Source organism: Vanellus vanellus (assembly GCF_965231255.1).
Source record: "Vanellus vanellus genome assembly, chromosome: 1".
Classification (NCBI taxonomy): Eukaryota; Metazoa; Chordata; class Aves; order Charadriiformes; family Charadriidae; genus Vanellus; species Vanellus vanellus.
The window spans coordinates 204,091,674-204,111,923 of NC_138905.1; the positions used below are offsets into that span (position 1 = coordinate 204,091,674).

General features: G+C 38.9%; 1 protein-coding gene across 2 annotated transcripts in view; it reads right to left on the reverse strand.

Moving 5' to 3' along the window:
* The window catches only part of DDX10 (DEAD-box helicase 10), a 197,716-nt gene that overhangs the window by 41,334 nt on the left and 136,132 nt on the right, over positions 1-20,250 (reverse strand). For both annotated transcript variants that reach the window (XM_082498870.1, XM_082498869.1), the window contains one exon: positions 18,630-18,686. In XM_082498870.1, the coding sequence (XP_082354996.1) occupies positions 18,630-18,686 (57 nt within the window). The remainder of the gene's footprint in view (positions 1-18,629; positions 18,687-20,250) is intronic.

Sequence of the window (20,250 nt, forward strand, 5' to 3'; positions counted from 1 at the left end):
AAATACTCTTACTGGAAAACTAGTTTTTGTGATGCAACACTACAATGTCAAAAGTCCTTTCACCAACTATTCAGTGCATCATACAGTTGCACACTTCTGATAAGCTTCTAAGTAAATTATCTTCAAAGTTCATAAATAAAATTTTCCTCTGTAGAGGCTCAAACAGTATACCTCCCATTTGCCAAGAGCCAAATCCAAACATCCTAGCCATATCACCAGATTTTAAAGACATGTCAACTTTTGATAGACTTCAATAAAATTTTAAATGCATATTTTTCACCATGATACCATTTTCTTTTCTATGAACTCTGTCTGAGCTATAGTCTGACCTAATAAACAGAGCAGACCAAACTGGCAGAATTCAGCATAAATTTGTTGCTGGCAAGATCATTTAGACAGCTTCCCAACCTCTATTTTTACCTCTTCTAATTTTAGCTGTTTCTTTGCTTTACATCTGTCAACTGGGACCTTTATGTAAGTTTTGTATAATTTCACTGGGAAAAATGCAACTATTTAAAGAAAGAAAATATCATATGTAGCAGTGCAGTGCTAAGACATGAGTTCTGGAGGAACAAGCAGGTGGCACAGTCATATTTTTCAGTGCCAGATTTAGCTACTGCCTGCTCTCCGCTTACCTCCTACTGACTGAAAACTCCAAGGTCTAACTCTAGAAGTAGAAAGATTGGAGGAATGAACCAAAGCTGAGTATGCTGTTTAGGGAAGAGATGGAAAGAGATATTTGGAGATCCCTAGGCCAATTTCCCACACAAAGTGGTACTATCGCCAATACTAGATCAGGTCAGCTGAGGCTTTGTCCATCCAAGTCTCAAAAACCTCCAAGTAGAGAGGTTCAACCTCTCTGGGTAATCTATTTCACATCAGCACTACCCTCCCTGTAAACAAGTTTTTCCCCCAACATCCACTCTGTAACTTTCAAGTCACAGTCTTTGGCAAATTTACATCGTTTGCCACTATAAAAAAAATCTTGGCTCCAACATCTCTATAACTGCCCTTCAAACATGCTATTAGATTGTCCCTTAGCCTCCTCTTCACCACACTGAACAAGTCCAGCTCCTTTACTCTTTCCCTTACAGATTATGTGCTCTATACTCCAGACCATCTTGGCAGACTACACTGGACCCTAACCGCTTTCTCCATATGCACCCTGAACTACAGAATGCAGAACTGGACACAGAGGCAGAAAAGTGAGATATTAACTTTCCTCATTCTGCTAACCATGTGTCTTCCAATATAACCCATTTTGCCTTATTCACACTTGGCTCATATTCAACTTAGCATTGACCATAACCCCTGGTGCCTTTTCAGCAGGACTGCCAGTCAGTCCTCAGCTGGCATGAGCACTTCTCCTGTTGGACTTCATGAGCTTCAACAAATAGACTGGTCTTCGTTCCATACCTCCATGGCTTCCAAATGAAAAATCTGCAGGAGGCAGGGCCAAAGGCCTTACTAAAAGTCAAGGTAAATCACATGTGCTGCTCTCCACATGGATCACTTTGCAGTCACTTCATTATAGAAGGCAGATTATCAAGCATGGTTTCCCATGCTTGATAAATTCATACTGACTGTTCTTGATGACCCTCTTGTCCTTTACATGTTTGGAAATGGACAAGATTCATGATCTTCCAAGGGACTGGATGAATATAGTCAGCCAATAGATCCCCAAGTCTTCCTCTTGCCTTTCTTAGAGAGGACTATAACATTAGCCTGTCCCCAGTCACCTGTGACCTTTCATGAATACATTACACTTCTCTAAGTACTCTCCAGCCCGTTGTTCTCCAATCATTGGCTCTCTCATTCTTCCTCCCAAACCATACTTGTACACCCAGAGGTCTGGGAGAATACTTTGCTCCAACACAAAAAAAAGGAGTTGAGTAATTCAGCTTTTCTATCTCCTTCATCACTAGGCCAGTCTCCCTATCAGTCATATTTTCCTTAAACTTCCTTTTGCTACTAGCATACCTACAGCCTTTTAACTTTTATGTCCCCCTCTAGTTCTTACTCCAGATGGGCTTTAGTCCTCCTTTGCCCCTACAACTCCAAGAACCAAAGTAATACCTGTGCCCCTTTCCACTTCCCATATACTCCCTAGATGTTCCTTGCTTGTTACGATGTGTGTGTTTAGCATGATGTTTGTGAGCATTCTGCTGCCAAGAAGCTGCTAAGCATATATTGCTACTCATCCTCTTCCTCCTGCCTACCCTCCATGAACATTCTGTGATAACACTGAAGTCATATGCACTCTCTGGCCAGGGCTCCACAACTCCAGTCACACCACAGTCCTGCGACTCTGCTGGGATCTGCAATTCTTGCTCCCTAGACTGTTAGCATTAATGTACAGAGTTCTGATGGAAATGAAGGACAATCAGAACCAGGAGCAAGAAAATGCTTAACTAGTAAATATGAAGACACCCAGTAAATCTGATAGAGCAAAGGGGAAGCACACATGAAAAATAAACAGATCTGCTCTGATGTGTCTGGGACCAATACTTAAAAGTGTCCCCTGGATACTTTTCAGGAATTAACTAACAATGTCTGTTAAGAAGCAAAACAGTGACCTTAGCTCATAATCAAGAAAGAAAAAGAGCAGAGACCTCAATAGTGTCCGCTTTCTCTTATTTATCAGAGGAAATAAGTTTGTGAACAAGACAGGAACCACCACCAAAAAATTCACAAATTTGCAAAAGAAAATGAAACAAGACAAAAGATCACTTCAGAAGCCTAGTGGATAGAAGTAACATCCTCGGAGGAAAAGGAGAGGGAAAAGGTGGTAAAAGATACAATCAACAAAGCATAAACTCTGTGCAAATATTTATGTGAATCACGTGCAGTGACAGCAAATGCAGCTTAGCTGTGGGGGTTTTGTTCAGCTCAAGCTCAAACCGATTGACTCAGTCAACCTACAAAAGGGATTTCTGGGTATCAGTGATACAGGAGTACAAAAGGAAACACAATGTAAGGGTTTACTTCTGCACAAAATGACTGCATGAAAACAGTCATCCTAACTCAGGCCAATGGCCCTGTGATAGCAACCACACCAAAAGTTTAGAGACAAATTATGGAAGAGATGACATCCAGAAGGGTGCTTCCCCATGACACCTATCCAGCTTCAGTGAGTAGCAGGCAAGGGTTTCCTGAAGCAGAGGCTGCATTTGGGCAGCTATGGATCACAGATATATCCCTGAATTTGTCTGTTCTATTTTTAAATACAACTCAAACTTTAGATTTCTCATTATCCAGTCACAATATGATCCAAAATGTTACTATACTCTTTGTAAAAAATATCTGTATGTATTTACGTTTTTTCTTTCAATTTTTAATTTTCCCCCTGTTTCAAACCCATTTTTAGTTCATTCTACAGGCTGTAGTAGTGCACCCGTTCCTGTGGGTTTAACTGTCCACACTCCAAGACAAATACAGAATCTTTTACAGAAATCATTCAATACATTTGCGCATCACCTTCTGCACCTGTGCCACTCACTCTATATCCAGAGAGAGATTGTGCAAAAATGCAGACAGTGTTGCAGACATGTCTTCTGGTTTGTTCTGTATTTCTTTTCCAGTCATTCCTTTGCTGACCACAGCTGAACTTTGAGTTGACATTCTTTAAGAAAATGCCATAACTGCTTAACTTCCAGAACCATGACTCTGAGGTGTAATATAAATTCAGATCACAACCTAGTTAAGGAGAGTAGCTCCCTTTCCTTCACAATTAAGAAATAGAATAACATTTGAAAGGTTATCAATCAAATTTTTATTTTAAAACTGAGAAGTGAGAAGAGGTAACAAGTATCGCTTTCAGCCACTTTCTGTCAAATTATCGTAGAATCATTCATATTTGGATAATCAACCAACAAGAGAAAATGAAAAGAGGATTCCATGGAACACAGTGATTCCATGCAGGGACCAAGAAGGGAGAAACAGAAATGAAACAACAGTTTGTTTCTTGTAGGGCTAAAAGAAAATTTCAAACACAGAAAGAAGAAACGAAGTGTACATCAAATGGCACAATCTACTGACATATGTTCTTGAGGTACCATCAGTCCAAAAGCACTTGAGAGCACAGTTTCATTGCTCCAGATCAAGCCTCAAAATGTATGTCCTTTTACAGTAAATTCCCTTCCTGCAGTAGCCTTCCTATCTCCGAAATCTGCACAAGAACATTTAAACATTAGCACTGAAGAGGGAGAACAGGCATTCCTTTTCTTCCTGCTCCAACTACTGGAGGAAGAAAAATAAAATAAAACTCAACCTCCACTTGCTCCTTCTCTTGTTCAGAAAGGTTTCTTTCTTCTGCTCTTGTACTTCACTCTCAAAAGGCAGAAATGAATAGTGATGCTCCACAGAAGTCACCAAAAAGTATACCAGGTCATCTCTAACATGCATCTCCACTCATAGTCAAGAGAACTGTCCCATACTGTAAAGTCTTAGTTCCTCCACCATGTGAAGCCTCTGCATTTTGGTTAAACTTGCTCATACTTTTGCTGTTGTGCTTTCCTAATTCTTTTGTGGATAGTTCCACAAAAATAGGCATAACATTTAGAATGTCTCCAAGGTCTACAAGACTGGTAATGGCTTAGAGAGAGAGAGACAGAAGAAGAAAAAATAGACTTTATGTTGCTGCCTTGCAATACGCCTATAACATATTATTTTACTTATACGTGCACCCTAAATTTTGGTTAACTTTTATGATGCTTGTTATCATGGCAGCAAAGTGCTCTTATAGAGCCCTTCACATCATACCTGAAATATTTTGTTTTTAATGAGGTCCTAATGGAAGTCAAGGGAAGACACACGAGTGCCAAAATGTTCAATAAGGCTCTTTTTTTTTTTTTTTTTTTTCTTCCCTAACTCAGTGATGCCAGTTTCCAATAGTTGTTTCACCTCTTTAATGCCACAGCATCCTTCTTTATACTGCTTTTTACTTCCGGGTACGATAACAACACAGTAATTTTGCCACTGTACAAAGCTGTGCTGTTCAGGGAGGAACGCTGCAAACAGGTACTGAAGTGAAATATCTAACTAATTGTGACCAGCAAGCTGCTAATAATCTTTGTGGGTCCAAGATATGGCTAGAATCATTACATAAGGCTTTTATTTGGCAACTGTTCAGTTGTATCATCAGAAGTAAAAATAAAATTATTTAATATTACTGAAAACCTAATACATAAATAGAAGGGTTCCTTAAAGCAAAACTATACAAAATAACCTTTTAAGATAGCACATTGGGAAACATTTTCAGATACTGCAAGTGGATAGTTAACATACTCATATTTTACCATAAATAAAGAGGAAGAGCAGACTCGAGCTGGGAACCTAGTACCGAGTATTTGCCCAAAATAGATATGATGAATACAATTGACAGCCTAACTGAAACTCCAAAACAAAGTAATTCAATAAAGTTTTCATACCTCAAAGGGGACAGAATTCATTTGGAAAGAACTCAAAACTTATGTGTTTACACCTAAAAGGACAGCATTTTTAGTCAGAAAAGAATAACTGGGAGTAAAGCTAAATCAGCCACTTAGGTAGCACTAAGCACCTACACCAGTATCTCTCCTTTGAAAGCACTAAGCAAACATTAATTCTTAGAATATCTTTGCTTTTATACACATATTTTCTAGCGCTGTACAGAAGCAGGCAATAGGTCTCAGTAAGACTTACCAGCATCTACAGAGCTGTGCTATTCTTCTACTCATTCAATCCATCTATTCAGTTTTCCTTGCTGTTGCACAGGCAACTAAAATCTAAGCTCTAGGAGTATAAAGCATCTTCTGACAAAGCCTGACAGATTACACTCTAGGAAAGATGCGTTCACCTACAGCTGCTGCTTTGAGAAACACCCACTTCCCAACACTCGCTCCTACTATGTGCTCAGACCATGACCCCTGCCTAATACCTCCCTGGCCAAACCAGCTCAGGGATAATTATTCCATTTGCACTTCTCATCGAGGTAAACCAGACCTCATTCCAGTTAAACTTTCTAGAGGTAACACCATCACAGAAATGGCGACAAGTCTTAACCAGGTCTCAGAAAAATAATACCTGTGAACTTGAGAGTTCCTCTAAACTGAATGTGACAACAATTCCACACGAATGATTTTAAAAATTATATCAGAATAATATAATATCAACCAAAGAAGTAGGTTATCTTTTGTGTTATTCATTGAATTTTACCACAGAAGAACCTGGGAAGGACAAATTTCATAAACCCTATGCATCTCCTAAGCTACTCAGTACCTTAAACAGTGATAATTACCCTAAGCGCTACTTCTGTAGGTATGCGATCTGCTAGAATATTAGGTGATGGGAAATAAAAATTGCTAATAAGTTTTGACAATTTTAACAGCACATGAATTATCAAAGAAAATGGACTGTTTGAGATTCCCATTTAAAATGAAGCCTAATGATCTTTATGAGCGTTCAGCTCAAATAGCCACTCATGTAAATCATGTAGACGTAAGTTGACTGTGACTGTAATTAATCAATCACCTTCCCTTGTCCACCCACAATTTCTCTTGCTGAAAATTTCAAAGCTTTGAAAGATTGTCCAACAAGAATGAACAGAGCAGAGCGATATACTTGTACAAACCAAGTCTAATCCTAATACATGCTGCCGACTGATTTTTTTAAATCAATTCATCTTTAAGAACATCCATTTGAAAAACTGGTTTTTGATATAACATACTGAAATACTGTACCACATAAACTGTAACCTAAAGATCATGCATTAATGGAGTACTTCATAAAACTGCTATGTTGCTATCCATATAGCTACACATAGAAAAATCAAGTAGCAAATAGGATTAGAAATGCTCTTTCAGCTTTTCATTGAGATTTTTCTCCTTATCGACAAATGCTTAACCTACCTTTCTATCAGTAGTAACTGTTTGCTTTGCATAACTGCTTACAATGCAGTTCTACTTATTTATAAGTATTTTCCACAAAGCAGAGGAAGATCAGGTCACTGTGCTGTGGAAGCGCAGTAACCCATTTTTGAAGATATGGGACCATTTTTTTTCCCCATGTCACAAACAGAAGGGCGCTTGGTGACCTCTCATTAGTCTAAAGAGTCAGTTGACTATATTTGATGTCTACCACCACACAGGCAATGGTTGGAAAGTTCTGCAAAAGAGAAGCCCAGAACAAGTACAAACCCATGTAACTACAAGGTCCCCTTCCCGGCTGTTGCTCTAAATGTAAAACAACGTGAGGAAAAAAATCACCAAGTTAAGAAGCCCAATCCCAAATGTTTGGCAAAAAAAGCGTTTGCAAACCAAGTCTTCATGGCCTTCGATTAGCAGCCATTTAAGCAGAAGCTTTGAGAACAGCACCCTACTGCTCCACGTTCTCCAGGTCCAGCATCAGGCACACATTCTGCCAGTTTTTAATGGCATCTGCACAAGGTGGACAGGGTGGAGAGGAGAGGAAAAACTGAGCTCAATCTTTCGTTGGGCCAAATCCACACTGTGTCATGTAGTGCAGCGTAAGCTTGATTTCAGAAGGAATTGCACTTGGAAGACTTTTCCTTATGACGAGTAAAGAGCTGTACTTTCTTCAATCAGTTAGGAAACGTCTTGGTATCTCTCCTCACATGTCTTCTTTCTCTATTAACATCATGGTTTTTTGAGTTTTTCCTCATGTTTTCTGGACCTCTTTCTACTACATCCTTCACAAGCTGAGGGGGATCAGAAGAGCAAATAGTTCCACAACTGCACTGAGGCTCCCTGGATTTACACCTTCCAGAGAAAACTTAAAAAAAAAACAAAAAAAAAAAAAAAACAACCAACCAAAACACACACCCCAAACACCAAAAAAGCAACTAAAAAAACAGGCATCATGTGAGTCCATGCCAGTTCTAGCACAGTTTAAAAGACAATTTCTAGTCCAGAAAAGAACTTGGGTTTCCTGGATCCTTCTCTTCACAAATAACATTAGCAAAGAACGAAACCTGAGTAATCTGGGAAATTTAGTCAAAAGACACAAAAGTTTGGGGGGGGGGGGGGGGGGATCAGAAAATCAGTAAATTCTAGAGATAAGGATGTTAGCAACAGTCCAGCTCACAGTTTATATGTACTTGTTTGTCAATAGATTTTTTAATCTATTTATCTAACAGATGGCACTTACATCATAAGCGTATGAAAACAGCGAATAGCTGGAAAATGTACAGTCTCCTTCACCCCTTACTACACACTAAAACTCTGAGTTGAGGATCCGGCTCAGCTGGAAGTGCAGGTGAGCAGACAGGGAGAAACAGAGTCATCTCTGCTGATCTGCATCACTATATTTATACAGCAAGGGACAAGCACTGACAACTTTAATTCTGGCTTTTCTTGGCTTACAAGTAATTAGCTTTGAATCCTTACTGATGTTCTTTTACTAAAAGGTTTCTTGTGAGAAGACAAATGTGTGCAAGGAGCAATAGAGGCTGAACCTCTTCCAGCTCTCCCTGCAATGAAGGAATGGTGGGACTGGGAAAAAAAAAAAAAAAAATCGTTTATCCAGCAGTACTGGAACTGCCCAGCCCAGGAAAACATAAGCAGTACGTGTTTATTGAAGGAATGTCAGGAAAGTATGAGACAGCACAGAAAGAAGAAAACAAAACAAATACACACAAACTTCTCCCCTAAAAATACTAAGTACATTTCCTAAGACTTTGATGCCAGACAATGCTATTCCCTTTCTTCCCACTGTTTGCCACTGCTTCTGCTCTTAGTTTCCAAGAGGTAGAAAGTAACCGAACAGAAGCAGCAGCAGCAGCTTGAATTTAGCTCCTTCGGAAGAAACAGAAAAGGTGATGATGAAACAGCAAGAGATACAAAACCTAGAAATCCTCAAAAATTTTCACAGAAGACCAGAGAAAAAAAGCAAGAGGGAAAGGAAACATTAAATGGAGAAAAAACAGAAAATAAAAATTGGGCATTGCCTTAAGGAAAAGAAACCTTGAGGGAGATCTGGAGCCAACACAGGAAAACACAGGCCCTAACAAACTCCTCCAAAGAGAAGGTAGTGCTCCATTTGGGGGAAATACGAGGCTTACCAGACTCCCCATGTAGTCTGTTAAATAGCCACGTGTTAGTTACTAGTTTGGCATTTCCTAATAACATACTGTTTGGTTTATCAATGTAGCTGATACTGTTAAAGAACAGAAAACCTACCACAAACACTGCGTGCTGTGATAAAACATGGGATATTGCACTCCTTCTGATCTAGTATATCCGCAAAGGAGAACTCTGGCAAAACACTAAGCCTTTAAAAACTCTGGGGAAAAAAAAAAAATATATATTGAGAGTCATTAAGAACTTTTTCCTTTTCTTTTAATGCTCACGTAAGATTCAGCATAAAGGAGCTGGAATCCTGGTGACAGCATGACCCCGGAGTATTCTGAAAAAACAGCCATCAGAAGAATTTTAAAATGTTGGCAATGGCAGCATTATCAGTCAGAATGCAGATAATGGTTTTCTGATTGCACAAATCAATTTTCATCACTAGTAGCAATTACAACTGCTGAGAGTAGCTAAAGCAGGCTACGTACAATACTGCAAGCAACACATTCCAAGAATATAAACAGGGGTGATGCTGAGAAAACAGAGCTGCTAAATTTAAAACTAACCATGACTCCTTACTGCATGAGGATGTCAGCATCATAAAAACACATCTGAAAGATTAGCCCTGCTCATCAGCCAATTAACTCATTCTTAAGAAGCTCATCCATGAGAGATGCAGCAAAGTAGAGTCCCTGCATCTGAAGCCTACAATCTGAGAAAGTTTCAAACACATAAGTAAAGCCGGGAAGTGGCTCAGAGTAATATCAGAACAAATCAAGATGCAAAATAAACAAGTTTGAACAGTCTGATACAGCTTACTTATGAAATGCAACCATCTGCATAATATTTATACAGACAGAATTGAGGCATGTGAATACACATGCTTTTCACAACAGAAGAGAAAAAGACCTACCAATCCAGTATGAATTTCCGCTTCCTAAACAAAAGCTTTGTGTGAAAGCTGCTGCAAGCCTCAGATCATTACTTCTGGATTGTGTGGGGTTTCCCACATCTTCAGGATTGAGAGTTGAGGAAGAAAAGAAGGTTAAGATCTCCACAAGTTCAGTTCCAGACTATTCTACCGTACTCTGTTGGTTAAAGTGTGAAAGAACTGTGGTGAGGCAAAGAGAACAACAATGACACACTAAACCAACTTGATTTGCTGCTCAAAACGTATTTGGAACACCACAGCATATAAGCTTGGTATAACAGCTTTAAAATTTTTCCTTTTTCAAATATTTCAAATATTGGTTACTAGACATTATTAACTAGTAGCACAGAACAGATTATCCTTATAATTATAATGATTATTAATTATAATTAACATTATAATTAACTTCATGTAGTAGTCTGTTTACTGATGAAAATGCCTAAAAGATGGTTTATAACACTTTAGAACAGTGCTTTTTTTTTTTTTTAATTTTATTTTTATTTTTCCTTCTTTTCATACTGCTGGATGCACTGCTCCAGCACTGTCCATTGCCTCTTATTCCTTGGCCAGAGTCAGGCAGCGGCAAAGTGACCATTTGTGTTCTGCTCAGACTGGGACTGTTGAGGTGGGCATCAAAAATCAGTGAAGAAACTGAACAAGAAACTTTAGAAGCCAAGAAGAAAAGATGCTGCTAATTTAACGCGTAAATTCCAAACCACATTGAAGTGGTTAGTTTTGTTTAAACTGTACACTTGTCACCTTTACAGGAGCGCATATTCAAAAATGAAATGCTTACATAATGATGGACAGTGATCACAAAGCAAAGCCCCAGTTCTCCTCTTCTTCCTCTTTTTACATTTACAGAACATTGTGCTATACGGTTAGTATGAAAACATTCAATCAATGCTGAAATGGAAATCTGAAGCTTAGATGGGAAGGTCTTTGCCCTTGAATATATGTGTTTGCACTTTGCGATGCACAGAGTTCTTGTCTGGTTTCTTGCGTACCTACTGTTTTTTCTAGCTACACGTACTGAACTGAAATATGTTGCCTGAATTGAAGAAGCGTGTATTCAAACGGAAAAATGTATATATATAACCTTAGCTACTGGGGTTTAATCATTAGCCTCAGAAAAGCATCTGTGCAAGAATAACAGAGCTCTCATATTGCTTTCCCTGTGCTCCACCACACTGACATATACAGGGAGGAACCTGATGGTGGAATCCTGCTCCTAATATCCACGGAGACAGGCAAAAAGGGAAAATGAAGTGGAATAATATATACCTCCCCCGTTCAAAGGAGAGACAGAGCTCAAGCAGCAACTCAAGTAGCCACCAGGTTATTTGCTGATCCCCATTTGAGAGCCTGGGTGGAACTGTGCCAAAGCACCCCTTAATTCTACAACTACAAAGAGTTATTTGTAACTATATGATCCAAATAAATGATAAAAAAACCTACATAAATCAAGAGGAAGACAGAAATGTATATAACTCGGCACATACCTATTTCAATTCACAATCTTGTAATTTTGATAGCTTAAGCCTTTCATAAAAAAAGAAAATAGTTTTTTTCCCCCAATGCCAAAATACTGTTGATTCTGAAATAAAAAAGAATGTTAAGTCTTAAACATGATGAGAGCTTTGAAGCTTAGCAGTAGAAGTTTAAGATGGCCCCAAAGCTCCTGTTCCAATGCTATCAGACTTACAAGGACATTCTAGAAACAAAAAGTCCCCTCAAGAATAATGAATTAAGTACTGCAGTCTTCCCGGAGTTTAACTTAGCTACTGGAGAAGTTTCTTCAGTATGGTCCTATAAAATTAAGAAAATAATTTGCGATCAAATAAGACAATAACCTTTGTGCTCCCTAACATACCAGAAATCCTGTTCCTCTGCTCTGACAAATCCATACTACATCTTTCATCAAAAGGTCCACTAGAACTGCAACCCTCAAAAATAAGAAAAACAACAAAAGTTTAGAGGAAACTTATTTTTTCTTTCTTTACCATAAATTTGAAAGCAAACACAAAACAAAGCATAGGGTATAGGTATGTCAGACACTGGAATAACGATGCATTTGTTTTGATCCAGTGTGCATCCGCCTTATCCCAGCGGACCTTTAGGGGATAAGAGGGCATGTGTGAGCACCACGGCCCCTCCTAACCTATGCTTCCGCCAGGACTATGAAGAAATCACCTCAGTGACTGGCAAATCATCAGCTTACTGTGTGTAGGGCAGCAGGCTGTCATCACCACATATGATTAAAAATAACAGTTGTGAATATTATACTCACAAAATTCAATTGCTATGGCTATGGCCAATTAGTTTAAATGGTCAATCTGATAAATATATTTAAAATCCTCAGTGTGTTGGTGGCTTCAGTAAAAAGGTTCACAGAAGCATGCATAATTGGCAAATCAATCCATCAGAATCCTTCCTTGTTACTTGTTCAGGGTTATGACACAGAAATACTGGTTTAATCATATACATTCTTAATTGCAGAAAAGGCAGGACTTATTACAGCTTTACTTAAAGCAACTTAAGTGTTATATTAGCTGGAATCATCAATATGTTATTTTCAAAAAGCAAAATACAGGTAACATTTCAGACAGGCACGTAGCACCCATTTTCAAATATTAACTTAAATATTGTAGAAGACGCTTGTTTTTAAAAATATTTCAGAATGCAAGAAGTTCAGAATAAACAACTTCTTTTCCGTTTAACAACTTGAACTTGAAATCATGATTCTGCCTTAAGAAACCTGTTTGAAATTACTAAATTAGTACGTTTAAATGTTGATATTTCAAATCACTCTGTTTATCCACAGAACTTCTCAAGGCAATTCAAAACAATACAAACACAAACTTGTAATGAATAAATAAATAAAGCTACTTACATTTTTTAGGTATGTGTACAGAACACAAGCTAACAGACCAGAGCTACTTCTAAACTAAAGTTAATTAAATTGTTTTAAATAAGAAGTCTGGCTTAATAAAAGGGATCTAATTAATGTGGTAATTTCAGTTTTAAGCTCCCCATACAAGGGATACTGAAGATTTTGTGATGAAGAAAACTTATGATGAACAGAAGTAACATTGCTTCATTTGCTGCTGATCATTATGGTTTGCAGAATCAAGAATAATTATTGATGAAGAACAGCTTTAAGTCCTTTGAAACTATCAAACAGCAGTGACAAGATGTAGCCTGTCCCGAGGCTGTATCAGGACAACATAACCCCCTCCTGAGGTCTTCTATGAACAAAACTCCACAATCTCTACCATCCTCCAGACCACTAGAAGGATCTAGCCCTGAAATCCTGCTCCAGCTCCAGTAATCACAGGGAGATAAAGCAATGGCTCCTCAATGCCATCCATGAGAGGGTCATGAGAGGTGATCCAGAACCAAAGGACCTCCACCATTAACCATCAGTATGCAGGGCACGGGCTAGATCTCAAGAAAAAGGAAAGTCAAGGCAGAAGCAGAGCTGTCAGGTAACAGAAGTCAGTTCCAGTAGCCACAGGAGCGATACACAGTGGATGAAGAATTTTCATTATATTTTAAAAATTATATTTCTCCCAGTGGATTATTAGCAACAGCTACCCAAGAGATCTGACACTGTCCCTTTCTTGTTTGAATTTTGCCACAAGATGCAAAGACTTCTTGAGCTACATTCAGCAAGTATGTATAAAATCCCACAGAGGGTACTGGAGATTAAAAGAAAATGGTGGTTTTAAGTATTTTTCTGGTTAAAAACTCAACAGACCATGACACAAGGTGAAGAAAACAGAATGCTATATTGAGGATTGCAGTGACGTGATATAGGCAGATATCAATGCCTGAATCTGTCATATCTTAAAGTATGTGCCTCCTGCTCATCCAGGTGTATTTTGTAGATGTGCTCACATAAATCCCTACATAACAGAGTAGAAAGATTCCTAACTTCATTGTGACTCTTTGAAAATCTTAAATTTATATATATAAAGTATACCAAGTATAAATTTTGCAAAATGTATAAAACTTCATACACAATTATTAATTCCTCTGGGAAAAGCAAAATATGCTGGGGACAGAGCAGGGGAGAAAGAGAGGACATGAGAAAAGTTAAAGCATACTTATTATCCTGCTGCTGCAATTGATCTTTATGCTCTACAATTATTCAGCAAGAGCTCATTCCTATGAAAAAGTGCCAACCGAGCACTTGGATCTCTCTCAGAAGTCAGTTTTCTGGCCTGGTAACAATCCCCATCCTGAACTTTATTCCAATGATTTCTCCTCTTCATCCTTTTCTAAATCAGAAAAACCCTCTCACTAAGGAGTATGTGTTCAATCTGGATTTCCCTAGGTTTTCAGCAGGCTACATTTTTCTTATGGACCTTGGATAAACAACCTCTGCTCTGTTAGTCAGCCCTTTTTCAGGTTTTTCTGTTTTGCTTTGAACACCAGCATGGTGTAACTGCTATAGGATTGCTAATGGCTGACTTGATGCACCAAACTGTCATGACTGAGCAAGTTTTACCTCCTGGCACTGCTTACAGATGCCGTCCAAACTGTTTCTAGCAGATACTGATGCCTTCCTTCAGGGGCTAGCTATTGTTTCCTGCATGATGTTGGGAGCTGATAGCTGAGGATCACAAAGCACTGGGGCAGGAAACAGCACCTTCTCCTGACTCCTGCTCTGCTCCCCCACCCTGACCCACAGACCTGGTCAACTGCTCCTGGAAAATGCCTTTCCTGCAAAACTGATTTTCTTTAAAAGAACCCAAAACCTTCCTCGCTTCATAATTCTTAACACATCAATACTGCTCTAAGGCATCAGGATAGCAAAACACTAACCTCACCCAGAGAGGAATACAGTCCTGTTTAGCTTCATTGCAGCTAAACAGTTGCTTGCAGAGCATGGACCTTTAAACGCTGGTTGAAACCTGAAATAAAAGTTCTCTATGTATACTAAGAAATCAGTATGCGATACATTTCTAGAAGTAAAGGAGCAAAGTCAAGAGCAGAACACTGTATGGCATCGGGACGTCCTGCTTGAGGCCAGGAAGTGGCTTCACCAAAAGCACCCAGCTGCTGCCTCGGAGCAGCCATCCATGTTGCTGCTGCTTCTGCACAATGCTTTACAACACAGTTGCCTAATTTTCTCTAGACCATCTTCAAGCAAACAGTATCAAAGTTTGTTTGAGGGCTTGAGGACTGCAATTTTATCAGTACTGAGGACAAAATATTTGCCTTTTTCCATCTTAAAACGCTGCATTTGTAAATATCTCATCAGAGTCTCCTAAACTGGAAGACAATTAAATATCTGATGATAAAAAAAATCCCCTCCCCCAAACTAAGTTTCCAGTTTTTCCTCAATATTAACTTAAGAGAAAACTTCTTTTACCTGTCTTCACAGCCTTTAGCACTCAAATTTAATCAATGGTCATAAATTCCAAGAAATACTTTCTCCAAAGCATCCTGTAAGAGCCCTCACTTCTTACACAGTTTATTTGTTGCATGGGGATTTATCCAAGGTGGAGTCAATGACACTGCGGCTACCTACTCTTCTAATCCCCTGCTCAAGCACATTCAACAGAGCGTGCCAGAATTTGGCGGTTCAATTCCAGTTGCAGGGAGACTGCCCCATCCCAGCACAGCGAATGCTGAGCAAAACCTTCCCTGCCATTGCTCCTGTGGCTCCAGAAGAAAAAGGAAGAGGCCCATCTCTCCCGTGATCTTACCTTTTTGTTGGCATACAGACAAACAAAAATGCACTCGTGCAAAGCTTTAAAACTTTGAAATGAAAGAAAAAGACAGACAACTTAAAATGGAGATACTCCCCCTTCTCCCCAAAACAATATGGGGATATAAAACTGAAGGAAAGCTGCTATTAAAAAGGGTAGGCCGAGAGTTAAAAAATTACAGGTAGAGTAAAAGAAAAATGTCAAGAAGCGAAGATTCCTGGTGCAGGAAAGAGAGGATCATTTATAGGACAGAGAAATCCTAAAACCAAAAGTATCACAATCCAGGAATCTAAGATTAAATTAAGGCTAAGATTAAATCCCACAAGTGTATGGTTTAAAGGGTGAAAATAAATAAACTGTAAATCATAAAGTTTTAGTTCCAAGTAAATTCCTTTTCTATTTTGGAAAAAAACAGCATACATTAAGAATAAGATGCCAGGCTCTGCCCAGTCAGCAACAGGGCACAACCAACAACAGGACAACAAGAACTGCACTATAGCAGAGATGCAAAAGTCATAATCGATATATTATTACTTAATGTTCAGAATGGGAAAGTAAATTGCCGTTTTGCTCATGTCAGACCCGGTGGGTTGCAGACTAGTGAAAGATAAGTAATACTCTGTAACCCAAAGAGTTTCTAATGCGAGAGAGACGCCATTAATCAAACAAAAAAGGGGATAAAGCAGGTAGACCTGGAACAACAAATTATGACCACAGCTGCTTTGAAGTGACTGGCTGCTCATAACTGTTGATCTAGCCCTTTTCTCCAGCTGCTAAACTGCATTAATATAGCTAAAAATACCTTTTCTGCTTTTTTGATTCTCCTTATTGCTTTCTTTTTTAAGAAAATGTCCTTAATTGCCAAAGGAGCTGCGTACGACAGAGCAAGTGGGTCACAAGCCATATTCTGAAAGCGCTAGTGAACATACATATGAACATTTTTGAACTCCTGATTTAGGCAGCGTATCTTTTCTAAACTAGTTTCTGTGTTTTACTGTTGCCTTCCCCACCCCCCCCACCCCCCCGAGTGTCTCCTAGGAGCTGCTTGAGTCATATCCCACATCGACCATGGAGAGCTTCAGCTACTGTGGCTTCATCTCTAACACTCTGTGGAGCAAGGAGTGTTTTTAATTAATTCCTCAGACACCCAGCAGACAGAAGCTGCCACCTTTATCTACAGTCTACTACTCCCTTCCACTTCCAGGCGTGAACGGCCCAGCTCCAAGCTGGCAGCCTTCCCCAGTGGAAGCATTTTCCCTGAAACAAGCCCCACTTTAAATGACGGGACTCGACTATGCTCAGTTCTGGCAAAAATAGCCTCTAAACAAGGGAAAAAGCCCAGCAGTTCTCATCGAGGAGACATGTCAGCTCCTGAGGCTTGCACCTTCTTGCAGAGTGAGCTAAACGCTTCAGGAATAAAATTAAGTCAAAGTAATAGCAGGTTTGCACAGTTGGTACTCTCACAGAAAGCATATGCCAATCTCACACTAGACCAGGATTAGTATATCAGCTTTCCAAGTGCAAGCGTTGCACACAAGAGAGGCAGAGGTGCGTCCAACTGTGCCTTTGTCTTACGCAGTTTTGGGAGTGAGGCTTCACATTTAACCCATCATGGACACGGGCACCCAACACATGGACAGATCATTCCTCCACGGAGATCAACTTCATTTGTTTTCCAGCAGGACAGAGAGATTAATTTGCTTGGCAAAGAACAGGATAGGAGAAGTACATCAGCAAGCAGATCCTTCTGAAAGGAATGGGTTTATTTCTCCAGCTGCTGAATAACATCACATTGGGGTTTTTTTTTTATTCCTTAAGCAGCAGCAAAATTAACAAGCAGCATTTATGAATGTGATACAGCCTGATTTGATCAATGTTTTCTCCCTATATTAAGATGTTTGTTAATCATTCATTCCATAATTTCCCTAAAATGCTTGCTCAATACATTAAAAAGTATGCATCTCTATACATTCAATTACATGCAGAAAATTTCTATTGCTTGATTGGGGAGTCACGATGCCAACAGCTCTCATAGCTTGCCATCTCTGAAGACAGAATCACACTTAATACTTAGTATAACTAGGCTTTTCATCTTAAACTGTAATTACTTTCCACTTCAGAACTACAGAATGAAGCATCTTCCTATACTTAAGCCTCCCAGCGCACAGCCAGCTTGCAAAAATCAAAGACCATTATTGATTTTCTCAAGGGAGTAAGATATTTGTTAACTGCCAAGAACAAACCGTAACTATTCATGTGTAGCGTAAGGAGATGCGGAGTGAGAAATGACACACATCACTGTCCACATTCTGGAAAATCATTGCAACTGAATGATATCTCAGTTTATCACAAACCAAGCAATATGAAAAACTACAACAGCCTCTAGGAAATTAGCAACATACATATAAAGAAAATGATAACAAAGGTTTTATTTGTGGGTCTAACAAGGGGAAGGAATAAACATAAATGTAAATACTTGCTGTTGAAAGAACAGGTTCACCAGAAACAGGTTTAAATGAGATTTGACAAAAAAAGAATATCTTACTGCTTGCAAGTTATAAACATGACCAAGTATTCAGGAAAAAAAATAATGGCATCAGCACTGCAGCTGAAATCGCAACTCACTTGATATACAGAATAAAGAGGCTGCAAATCCAAAAGGCTTCCATACTTTTTATATATTTTTACACACACACATACACATGCACACATATTCATTCTTTCTCAGTACCCTTCCACAGCAAGTCATTATAACCACATCAGAGCAAGGGAGTAAGAAAAGGCAAGCAAACAGAAAATGCCTTTAAAGAGCTATCAATCACAATATTGCTTATTAAAGAAAGGAATAACATAATTAAAAAGCAGTTTCAAACCCACAATCAGTAGCTTGATCAAAACAACAAAAATCCTTACCTGTGCGTTCTTATTCCTGGCTTCTCTCCTTGCTGCTTTTTCTTTTAGCCTTTTCTCCTAAAACAAACAAGATGCAAAGTTTTAAAGCAAACTCCTGGGGTGTTTTTTCTTTTAATATTTTAAGATTAAAGTTGAGCCACCTATGCTGTATTGGTGGTATTCACCCTAGGATAAATAAAATTATCTGCTTGAAATATTACTCATTCTTGTAGTTTTATTTCTGTTAGGAGCAAAAAGAATGATTCAAACTTACAATTAATCTTCACCAAGACTTGTTACTTTTAAAGGAATGATGCAGCTAGGTATTTTGACAAAGTCAGTATCTGTCTCTAAAACAAGGTAGTTAAAATGGCACCAAGAGAGGCAACTTTTCTTATTTCTCAGTGGCTTGATATGAAATCCAATCCATTTAAACTAAAATGATAATTTTCCTAACTTTAGCATTGCTTAAGCAACTGGGAAGTGAAAGCTAAAACGTGTTCTTCCTAACTCTTGAATCTCCATTATTAACAAACACTCTGCAATAGCATTTGCTTAGTAATTGCATCGATTCAGAAAACTGTAACATTAAGTTCCCTCCACCAAAAGGATTCTGCTATGGGGAAATGAGCAAAAGGCAATGATAGGATTCATTCAATGCTGCCTGCCAGATTTCTAAGCATAAAAAAGTAGCCACAATATTTAATTCAAATGACGTTTATTGCTGCTTTTTTTGTTGTTGTTCTTATTGGGATTGGTTTATTTTTAAACCAGCTGAAGGATTATCAAGAATTTAGACTCTGTCAGGTCCTTGCAATTGAACAGCCTTTAAATTACCTATTTCATGAGGTAAGGACAGAAATTCAAGTGAGGGCATATGTCCCTTAGAAAAGCACACTACTCCCTCTTTTTCTTTTGTCTTAGTGATACTGGTGACGCTGGCATTGAAAGTTTTTTATGCTAGCATAAAAATGTTTCTGAAATACAACTCTCAGGTTTTTTTGAGCAATACAGGCCATTCCTGTGTCAGCACATTTAGAACTGAGTCCACATAAAAGAGGACTTTACTTCAATATCAGTCCAGGGGCAACACCTCAGCACAGAGAAGGCTGAAGACCAGTCATATTTCAGCTCACTCGTGAAGGTAACGAGAAAGCTACAGCTCCAGCAGCCCTGATGCCATATCATCACAGTGATGCTACCAAAGCATATTGGTAGGTACCGCACAAAGCTGCTTGGAAAAGAAGTGTGTTTGAGTGCAGACATGGGAAAAGGAGAACACAGCCACCAAGATTTTCAAAATTGGTGTCTGAATCCAGTTTCTTTTGAGCCATTTATTTGGTATATGGCATTTTCTATTCTCCCAATTGCCCAAACTACAGAAGTGTTAGCTTACATTCACACTGTCCTTCTAAGCAGGTCAACCTCTTCTCTCCAAATCAAAACTAAACAGATAGAGTTCACACACACACACCCCTACCCCTCCAAAGACAGGGACAAAACTGCATGAGGTTTGTGTCTCTGCTTTATCCAGTTCTCCAATGCTGTGTGCAAAGCTAGCTGGTACTAACATCTCAATACACTCAGAGCTACATGCCAAGGCATTCAACACATCCTATGAAACAAAACAAAAACCCCTCCA